This window comes from Bos javanicus, chromosome 2 (assembly GCF_032452875.1).
Source record: "Bos javanicus breed banteng chromosome 2, ARS-OSU_banteng_1.0, whole genome shotgun sequence".
NCBI classification, from domain to species: domain Eukaryota; kingdom Metazoa; phylum Chordata; class Mammalia; order Artiodactyla; family Bovidae; genus Bos; species Bos javanicus.
The window spans coordinates 130,619,475-130,630,190 of record NC_083869.1 but is presented as its reverse complement, the minus strand read 5'-3'; the positions used below and the strand labels follow the sequence as shown (position 1 = coordinate 130,630,190).

The 10,716-nt window shown below is 60.3% G+C and overlaps 1 protein-coding gene across 1 annotated transcript in view; it reads right to left on the bottom strand.

Annotated features, from left to right (window-relative positions):
- Nucleotides 1-864: 864 nt before the first annotated feature.
- The window catches only part of WNT4 (Wnt family member 4), a 28,057-nt gene continuing 18,205 nt past the window's right edge, over nt 865-10,716 (bottom strand). The window contains exons 3-5 of the mRNA XM_061393942.1: nt 4,710-4,841; nt 4,449-4,591; nt 865-3,821 (exon numbers count right to left, since the gene is read on the bottom strand). Coding sequence (XP_061249926.1) covers nt 3,354-3,821; nt 4,449-4,591; nt 4,710-4,841 — 743 coding nt within the window. The 3' untranslated portion in view covers nt 865-3,353. The remainder of the gene's footprint in view (nt 3,822-4,448; nt 4,592-4,709; nt 4,842-10,716) is intronic.

Sequence of the window (10,716 nt, the reverse complement as noted above, 5' to 3'; positions counted from 1 at the left end):
CCCGCTTCTAGAGAGTGCTTGGGCAGGGACATCTCCACTGCTTTGCTCCACCATCTTGGACCCTCTATCACCAAGGACTTGACCCTGATGTGAGCATGTGTCCTGTTCTGGACCCAGTCCCTTCCCCCAGTCCTTCACCAGTTTGTGTGTAGCCCTGCTATCCTGAAAGCACTTTGCTTCGGCCCTCTTATACCCACTGAAGTTTTGGAAAGCCAAGCACATCGTGGCCTCACTGTTCTCCAGGCTGGTGTGGATTCGCTGCACAAATCCACACCAGGGTGGGGATGGGGGTGGAGGACCATGGCCCCCTTGGTAAGGATGAGGACTTCATCCACTGGACGTGGGTTCCTGAGAGGCCGCCTGGGGCCTCGCCCACAGCTGTGACAGAGTTCTGTGGGGTTTTCCGTCCAGACTCCTCATCCTGACTGGGCTCCAATCTTGGAATTTACTTTTAGCCACAGCCCTTGAATACTTGTGTCCTTAGGCGGGAGCTAACTTCTTTTCCATTTGTCCCCCACCTCCTCAATCCCCAGCACTTCACCAAACCCTCCTCTGACCCTCGTATCTGTCCCTCCTTTTCACATCAGTGCCCAAGAAGGGTTCTGAGACCTTGGATCAGGCCAAGGTTTGAACAGTTGAGAGTGGCTCAGTGAAATGCAGATACAGCCTCTGGGTGTTAAAGGTGAATTCCAGATAGCAGGCAGGTAGGTCCTTAGAGCCATCCAACCACTTATCCAGGAGAGGGAGCAAAGAGGGTCCCCATATCTAGAATTGGCTACTGTGTATCCACTTTTCCCACGTCCTTCCCCAAGTCTCTCTGCTCCCTCTTCTACAAAAAAAAAAAAAAAAAAGTCACTGCCACAATTGCAAAATAAAGAAATAATCATTTTATCGTGCACCAGACTATTTCATGAGGATGTCACAAAGGCAAGGAGCCTAGTATAAAAGTCGGGGCATGGGGTGGGGCAGCAGCGGGTAGCAGCATCCAGAGCTGGGACTAGTCCAGCCCGAGGCCTCAGAGGACACCTTGCCTTGTGATCAGACTAGTGGGGAGGGCTTCGGGCAGGGCTTGGGCCCTCTGGCCAGCTTCCAGAGTGGGTGACTGTGTCAGCCCTCTGCTGGTTCCTCTTTATTTGGACAATTTGGAGCTGGATGTGTCCAAGGAAGCTCCATTTTCCTGCAGTCATGGAGCCCTTTGAGATGCTGGTGGCAGCAGTGGTAGGGCTGGGCAGAAGTTGCTAGAATCTCGTCTGCTTCACTGAGGCGACACCCTTCCAGAGCCACAGGAGGATCAGCTTTGAGGAACCCCCCGGTAGGTGGAAAGGTGAAGCAGACCCTCTGACTTCTCCCTGGGGCAGTGCCCATCATACCAGCATCCAGCCAGAATCGACTATTCCCCTGCCTCTGGGGACGGGACCTGGGGTGGGGGAGGGGTCTCCACCGCTTCCTTTGTGTGGGTCTGGCCCATGCCAGTGAGGGATAGTGTTTTTCCCTGGCGCTGAGCAGACAGCTGAACAGAGCCCGCCAGAGGAGCAGTGAGCCCAGCTGGGCAGCTAACCGTGGGGATACTCAAATCGGCTCAGCTTTCATCCACATCAGAGCCTGCCTGCCCCAAGATTATCTCTACATTTGAATGTGGGTCTAGCATCTCACTTGGTTTTGGCCTTCTTCTCGGATGGACACTGAGCGGAGAGCTTGGCTAGGGGCCAAGGGTGTTGACCCTGTCTTCGTGAGGGAGCCAACACCAGGAGGCACAAACCTCAAGGCCCGGAGAAGCGAGTCTAACAGGCCAGAGCCTGTGTTGTGGATCTGGGGCTTTGAATTCAGATACTGAACCTTGGAGCCAACAGCTGGGAGTCTGAGAACCTGCAATGGGGAATCCCGAACCTCAAGACCTCAAACCAGGAGCAGAAAGCCTCAATGTTGGAGCAGCTTGGAGAGCGGGCTGGGAGTGAGGTCCCCGGGGGCTCAGGAGCCCACCTGAGAAGCAGCTGGGTCAGGCCGAGGCTTGCTGTGTACAAGTCCTGCCCACAGAAGTCTAGGCTGGACTTCTGATGGTCTGACGGGTGCACAGGGCCAGGCCTAGGCCGTGGGGCTGGCTCTGGGGGTGCTGCTTAAGGCCCTGCGGTACCTGGGGGCAGGGGTGCCTCCGTGTTGAGACCTCGCTTTGTCAGCCTGGCTGCTGGCCCCCGCTTCCCTCTGAGCCGGCTCTGCCCTCCCTGGGGAACCACATGGGCTCCAGCTCGGCCTGTGGTCTGCGGCTCCCGCTGCTGGAGTCCCGTCCCTGAGGCTCCGACCCAAGGGGGCCCTACAGTCTCTGGGACTTTGGGAACAGGCTCCCAGGAGGAGGCTTGGCTGGAGGGCTCTTTTTGCTCTGTGTTGGCACCTACGGGTCCTAGACCCAGGAGCTTTGCCCTTTGTCCTGTGAAACGAGCACAAGTGTGCGTCCCTGTCTGGTTGGCCTCCCAGGACTGCCGCGGTCATCCAGTGAGACGGCCCAGGACAGGGCCTAGGACAGTGTTTGCTCAACAGACGTGGTTGAGAGAGTGAAATGGAAGTTGGGTGCGGGCTTTTGCACATTGCCCTTCCCGTGTATGACATTAATGTTCTCAGTTTCATGGAGGAGCAGCCCCGTGAAGAGTCACTGTGAAGGCCGAGCTGGGGTTTCTGATCCAGGCTGCAGCCGCATTCCTGCCTGGGAGGGACTGGGAACTGGGGGGAAGGGGGGCGTCACCCTCTCTGAGGGTTGGGGTGCTGCAGCCTGCACTGGTCCTGGTCTTATCTGCTGCTCTTGCCTAGAGGGTCCTGCAGAGATTGAACTGCCGGCTGCCCATGGAGACCTGGTATGTCTACCCACTCCTTTTCCAGGGGGCTTGAAAGATGATGAGGCCAAAGCTGCCAGGGGCCCCCGCGTAAGTATGGGGGTGCGGCTGCCATCAAGATGGCACTGTTCCCTTGCCACCCCTCTCCCTGGACGGCAGGGTCAGTCGGCACGGGTGGCTGGGACACTCTTTGTTACCCACCTGAAGTCCGCAAGTAGAAAAACGGGTACAGATAACAAGTGAGTGGTCAGCAGTGGCCACATGTGGACAGCCGGAGGCGCGAGCAAAGTCCCTTTGGTCAGTGGCAGCCACAAAGGCCCCAGCTTCAGGGTGGGCCCAGGGTTGGTGCCCTTGGGGCCGCCCGCCCGCTTCGGGCAATAAATAACACAAGGGACCCAAAAACCAAACCAAAACAAAAAATAACAACCAGTATCTTTTGGGGCGGTGGTGGCTGGCGGCGGGGGGACTGTTTAAATTATCGGCCTTCCCCGGGGCCACGAGGCGGTCGCTGGGTGCTGGGCCGGGCGGCGGTCACCGGCACGTGTGCAGCTCCACCAGCCGCTGGCACTGCCGGCATTTGACAAAGCAGCACCAGTGGAACTTGCAGCTGCAGCGCTCGGCCAGCTCCACCTGCGCCGTGTGGAAGCCACGGCCGCAGCACAGCAGCTCGCAGCCGTCGATGGCCTTGGACGTCTTGTTGCACGTGCGGCCCCGCGTGCCCAGCACGCCGCTGCGCACGTCCTGCTCGCAGAAGTCCGGGCTGGGTTCCAGGTACACCAGGTCCTCATCCGTGTGCGGCTTGAACTGCGCGTTGCGTGGCACCAGGGCCCTGGAGGAGCCCACGCGGCGGGGCTCCACCTCCGTGGCGCCGTCGAACTTCTCCTTCAGGGCGTGGCCCACCTGGCGGAAGGGCGGCACGGCTCGCCAGCACGTCTTTACCTCGCAGGAGCCCGACACCCCGTGGCACTTGCACTCCACCCGCATGTGTGTCAGGATAGCCTGCGGGGGAGCGGGAGGGGAGAGGGGCTGTCAGGAGCTGTCGGGGGGTGGGCTGGGGGCGGAGCTGGGGAGGGGCCGCCGGGGTTGGGGGTGGACCGCGGAAGGGGGCAGGCGAGGTTGGGATGCCGCAGGATGGGAGAAAGGGTGGAGCTTCCTCGGTCTTAAGCCCTTTCTGTATGCCACAGGAGCTGCTCAGCTATGTGGGGAACAGTCCAAGATACTGTCCTTGGCGTCGGGGCCGCACGGGGTTGATGGAGGAGGGACCTTTCAAAGGGCAGTGTCATTGGAAACAGTGACAGCTGGTGTGGGGGGAAGGACAGGCTGCGTTGCACCTGCTACTCAAGGACCCTTGAGGAGTGGGTACTGAGACGGCAGACGGTGTCACAGTCAAGGCCACGGTCCTGGCAGGGACGCAGAGCAAGGGGTGGGTGGTGTGTGTGTGACGGAGGGATGGAGACACACCTGTGTGCACATACGCGTGTGGATGGCCATGCACAGCTCCGTGAGGCCCGCTCACCGGTCTGCCCTCTCGGCGTGCCCCCCGCCCCACAGGAGGGGCCTGGCATGGAGTGTCTGGGGCCATTGCCGAGCCTGCCCTTTCCCGGCGGGGAGGGGGGCCCACGCTACCTTCCTGCCAGCCTCGTTGTTGTGGAGGTTCATGAGGGCCCGGCTGGACGAGGCCCCCTTGCTCCTCTCGCGGACGTCCACGAATGACTGGGAGAAGGCCACCCCATAGGCGATGTTATCTGAGCATCCTGACCACTGGAAGCCTGGGTGGGTGGCGGGTGGGGGGCACCCGAGACCACGGGTGAGTGAGGGCCTGGCCCAGGCGCCCCACCCATGCACCCCTGGCCACCCACTCATGCCCTCCCCAGCGCCCCCACTCACCCTGCGGGCTGACCCCGTGCACGGTCCGGTCACAGCCACACTTCTCCAGCTCCCCGCTGCTGCACGCCCGCGTCACCGCAAAGGCCACACCTGCCGAAGAGATGGCGTACACGAAGGCCGCCTCCCGAGTCCCTGTGGGAGGCAGAGGTGGGCAGGGCTGGGTCCCAGCGCTTCTCCCCCTCGGCACCCTCCTTTATGGGGTGGGGGTAGATGGTACCCTCCTGGACGATGGCGGCCAGGGAGAGAGACAGCGAAGCAGTGACTCTGTGGAGCCACGAGTCATGCTGAGCTGACAGTCTCAGCACACCAACGACGGGACACAGTGACACCCGCCAGGCACTGCTCTGTGGTCTTCACACATGCCAGGCATTTGTCCGCCCCACACCCGTCAGGTAAGTACAACTGTCACCCCCATTTTCAGAGAGATGAGCCAACTCGTCCCAGGCCACGCGGCTCGTGGTTGAGTGGTGCCGGTCCAGCTTCAGTGCTCTGAGCTCCCCCCAGATCCTGCTCTCATGGCCTCTCCGGGAGATGATGATGCTAGCGTCCTTTTGTGAGCGACAAGGCAGGCAGGGAGAGGTGCATTAACGTACCGAGACTGCAGGAGTCCCAGGCAGGGCCTGTCCTCCTGGCTCTTCTTGCCTCTTCTAAAGTCTCCGAGGGGGTCCCCCGCCCTGTGAAGCTGCCCTAGCCCCTCCCGCTGAGGCTGGGCCCATTTCTGAGACCACCTTGGTTGCTTAGACCTTTCAGGGTAAATGGCAGTGGCGATGGCCCCACCGCTTACCGGGTAGGACCACTGCCGGCGAGGGGGCGCCCTCTACCTCCGGAGAGCTGACCATCTCACAGGCGGCCAGCGCGGGTTTGGGGAGGGGAAGTGGGTCCCAGTCGCCGGTCAGGAAGTGCCAGAACCAGGACCCAAGCCCCGGTCAGTACGCCTCTGCTCCCCATCTCTTCCCTTCCGCCCCCTGACTTCTTGGTGGTTCTATTTTGGTGTCTGCCTGGTCTCTCGCCTGAATGGGTGTTTTTATCCTCCTAGGAACTGTGCCTCAGGGGGTGTAGCTGCTGTGTAGGCTCTTTCTGGGGGTGTGGGTGGTGGGAGGGGGGTGTATTTGTGTGTGTGTGTGTGTGTGTGTGTCTGTGTGTGTGGTGCGTGTGTGCACGGCTGGCTGGGTGTGTGACTGGACAGGCCCTGCACCTCTCCTGGGCCCTGTGAGGGCCTCTGTGTGCCCGTGACTGTCCCTCTGTCTCTTGCTGGAGTGTCCGTGTCCGCAGGAGTGGAGGGGGCAGGCTTTGGCCTCGCGGTTGGCAATTACCTCTGCGACACCCAGGCCTGTGCTCCCGGCTGCCCCGGGAGCAGTCGCCGTGGTCAGGCGGAAACAATCACCTCCTGTGTGCCCGCGTCTGTGGGCAGGGGTGAGGGGCAGCCCTGGCCCCCGTGGCTCAAGACGCCCTGTTCTCAGTCCGGCCCTCGAGTGAGGGATCCTGCCCGCCGCCCACTCCCCATGGCCTGTCCTTTACCGTGGTCTGGCCACTCTGGGCCGGCATGAGGGGGCTTGGCCAGAGCCACGGGGGCCTTGACAGCCTGAGACGGAATCCTCTCCAAGTTAATCGAGGTTAATAGCAGGATCATGTTGGTTGGTTTTGTGCTGTGGCCGCCCAAAGAGAGACGACTTTAGTTTCTGGTATTTCTGGTATTTCCAGGCCTGAACCAGCACAAATCTTTGCCCCAAAGACCAAGGGGGAAGGGACGACAGGAGATAGGGTAGAAGGGACTGGCAGGGTGGCCCCAGCTCCTGGCCAGGCACGGTCCTGGCTCCTCCACTTCTCTGGGCCCTCAGGCAGCCCCCAGCCCGCCCCAAGCTCTGGGCCTACCTCCTCCCCTGTGTGCTAGTCGCCTTGGGTGCAGGGCGCCCCGTGAGGTGCTCAGGGAGACCCCCGCCTCATCCCCAACCAACACCTGTCTGCCAGAACTTCAGGCCCCCTTGTTCTGGCCTCGGGAGCAAGGGCACTATGGTTCTCTCTGCCTGGGTGGAATGAAGAGGTTCTGGAATGAAGATAATAGCGTGAGCTGAAGCTTAGAGAGAGCTCAGTCTGTGCGTGCAGTGTCTGAACACAACATCCCTATGAAGTAGAGACTTTTACTCCCCATTTTACAGATGAGGTAACTGAGGCACCGAAGGGTGAAGCGACTGGCCCAAGGACACCCAGCCAGGAAGCGGGGGAGGCAGAATTCAGACTCGGTCAGCCTGGCTCCAGCATTTCAACCTTGACATGGTCCTGCCCCCTGGGGCCCAGAGTCCCCAGGAATAAGCAGCCCATCTCTTCTCACCTCCGTGTACGAAGCCCTGAGCTGTGGGACCTGTCCAGTTCCTTTTATGGGTTCTTTCTGGGGGGATGGTGAGCAGTGCTCAGCACAGGAGTACCCCACCCCGCCCCCGCCCCCAGGCCTGGAGAATGTGACCAAGCCCCTGTGTCCTGAGAGCTGATGGCAGCGGCGGCCGCCTTTTCTGAGCAGTCCTGAGTCCCCGTCCCTTGACTCCAGTGCTGTGGCTCCTCCCAGCTTCTCCCCTGTGTCCTGGCTGGAGCCTTGCTCACCAGTGGGACACCGGGCAGAAACCACTGAGACCCAGAAAAAGGACTGCGGTGCAGCGGTGAGGGCTGTGGAAGGGAGTTCCCCAGCAGCCTGGTAGATAACTGCTCCCTGGTCTGAGGGTTAGCGAGTGCCAGCTGCAGGGGGAGGACAGTCCGGGCTTTGTCCTCCAGCGAGGGGAAGGCAGAGCTCTCGAGAGCGCTAGCAGCTGCTCGCAGCTCCTGCCGTTTCCATAGCGCGGTTTGCTCCATTCCACATCCAGCCCCTTCCTGCTCTTTCCTGTACCTCCTTCCCTGGCTCCAAGAGTCTAAATCCTGAGCGTCCTCTGGGTCCCACCTCACTGCCCTCTTTTCCAAGGTGCGAAGGCTGCCTGCAGCTGGGAAGTTCAGAGTTGTCCTCGGGATCCAGGGATAACTACCCTTTCTGAGGGCCTCCCACATGCCAGGGCCTGTCCCTGTGCTCATGATGACCTGAGCCACCCAGCTCTCTCCAGCTCTGCCCCTGGAGGGAAAAGTGAGGCTGGGTGGCTGTCTGGGGTCCCTCAGTCAGTGGACAAGCAGGAACCGGGGCCTGTGCTGTCCCGAGCACATCACACACACTGTTTCCCCAGATGTTGGAAGGAAGGGCATTTGAGCAGGAGGGAAGGTTTGGAAGAGAGGCTGAGTTGGGCTGGAAAGGAGACCGCGGGCACGGGGATGCCCCGGGGCACCAGGCAGGTGTCCTGGTGGCACTGGCATTCCGAGCATAACTCACGTTTCCAAAGCGGGCCCAGCGGGAGTCCTGGGAGGAGGGGCAGGACCGCCTGGCCTCTGAGAGAGTCCTGACCTTGGTTTCTCCCCACCCCTGCCCCTCGCCTGCCTGTCCAATTTCCTTTGCTATCTTGTCGGCAAAAGCTGTTTGTTTGTTTGTTTTCCTTGAAACCTCCTCCAGGAGGCCTCTTTGGATTTACAGCACAATGTGGGACAGGGAAGGGGTGAAGGCGCTGGAGTTGGACAAAGCCGTGTCGTGCCCTTTTCTAGTTCTAACGTGGGGAAGATAATGCTGCCCCGGGAGGCCAGGCCCTGACACTTCCTCCCACCCACCATCACGGATTCCCGGGACCCTGGGTGCCCTCGCTGGCTGGCTGTCCACTCTGTTTCGTCTTCTAAGCGTCTTGTGTGGCTTGTCTGCAGCCAGACGGGAAGCTCCAGGGGCCATGCTATCCCTCACCTCCTCCCAGGACAGAGCTGGCAGTGACAGGCCTTTCCCAGCTCCCTGGAAATGGAAAGGGGTTATCGGGAGGAGCATGGATGCTCAGCCAGGCAGGCCTGAAGTCTCATCCCGGCTTGGTCACTTCCTAGATGTGAGATGTGAGATTTTGGTTTTCGTGTCCAAAGAACAGGGCTGACATCGTCCTGACCTCTTCAGGTGGGTCTGGAAATCTACTGACGTCAAACACAGGAAATGCTTAGTCACTGGCCCAGAGTAGGAGCTTGAGACAATAACTACCGTGAATGTTTCTGCTGGGTGAAAGTAATGCCATTTTATTCATTCCCTAACAAATATTGGGAGGGCAGTCACACCCTGAGGGCCGCTTGTCCGCATATTGGCCATTGGGCCAAAAGCTTCCTTAGGGTGGAGGCACCTCCTCCTTCACCAGACAGTTACCTGCTGTGAGCCAGGCCCTGTGCCAGCGCCAGGGAGGCGCAGAGGAACCTGTCCTCAAGGAACCCCGAATGTGGAGTGTCTCCGGGGTGCCCCCTCCCTAGGCCTCCTGTGACTTATCTGATGGCACCAAATGCTGTCTCGAGAGGTCCCCTTCTCTGGTCCAACGTGATGTCAACACCGAGGAGAGGTGAGAGCACAGGTGTCAGTGAGTCGCAGCCCAGAGAAGCGTCTGCTCCCACCTCCAGCCTGATGCTGCCGCCAGGAAGCGGCACCGGGACTGCTCTGGTGGTCCCGTGGCTAAGACTCTGAGCTCCCCATGCAGGGAGCGTGGGTTTGACCCCTGGTCAGGGAACTAGATCCCACATGATGCAGCTAAGACCCAGCACAGCCAAATAAATATTTAAAAAAAAAAAAAAAAAGAGGCCCTGATGTTCGAACTCGGGGACTAGAAAGAGAGCCTGGGCTGAATCTTCACTTGGCTGCGACTTATCACCTGTCCTGTCCAGGTAGCAGCCAGGGCCTGACAGGGCCTCAGAGCTCAGGGAGTCTGCTCTCTCGGGACCGGGGTGCGGTGGAGCTCACAGAGCAGGGTGTGAAGAGGCAGGGGGGTCCCCGGCATCCTCCACAGAGGAAGGAGCCGGGAGCCAAGGAGTTGGCGTCTTCCCCACCTTTCCGCATCCTGCTCGGGCTAGCCCCGCTCGGAGACCCCCGCCCATCCTGTTCAGGGTAACCCTGAACTTTCACCGGACCGCACGGCCTTTCCTTCCCTGCTCAAGCCCTGGTCATTCGTCATTCCTTCCACAAATGTTTATCAGTTACATGCGCAGATGCTGCCCCAGGCGCAGGGATCCAGCAGTGACCAGACCGCACAGAGGCCATCCCACATCTGGCCCCAAGTGCCTGCCCCGCCAAGAACCTCTGCCTGCCCCATTCCTGCTGCCCGCCACCGCCTGCCAACTTCACCAAACTTCTGGCATAGTCTCAGCCCAGAGCACATGGCTTGGCCCTGACTTACACACTGTCTTCATGGGTCACCATCTGTCTTGCCTCTGTAGGCCAGGAGCAGAGGGGGTCCACTGCCCGGGGGTGGAGGGGGTGCAGGATTAGAGCCATGCTGCCTCGGGCAGCGCTGGCGGTAAGAGAGCCGTCCCTGCCCCTGGGAGTCATTCAGGCATTTGGAAACATCATCTCTGAATCCTGACGGGGGGGCAAGGATTGCCCCCTAGCTGCCTTTCCAAGGGATATGCCGCTGAAGCTTGGACAGGGGATGGACTTTGCCCAGGGTCTCCTGCCTGCATCAGGTCTGGTTCTGGGTGGGTTACACCCTCTGCCTGCTGCACCACTTTTCTCAGCTATGACGTGGGAATAATACTACATGCTTGCAGTTGTCGTGAGGGTGGTTGGATGTAAGGCAGTGCCCTCCACAAATGGGGCTCTTTTCTCCTCCAAGAATGGCCTGGCTCTTGGAGGGATCTGTGACCTATTACCTTTCCAGGTCTGAGGTCATGACCCCAGCCAGGCAGCTCATGAATCTGGGAACCGGCCAAGCCCCCTGACCCCAAAGCCTGGGAACTGCGAGAGAGGCCTGCCCAGGCCAGTTGCTGCCCCAAATCTCAGCATCTGATGACGACGGGTGGCTTTTCTGGGGCAGAGGTCCACCCTAGATGGTGACGCCCTACGAGTGAGCGCAGGGGAGGGGCCCACTGGCAGGTGAGGACGCCGAGGCTCGGAGGGCCGTCCCTCCCCAAGGCCACACCGCCCACGCTCTTT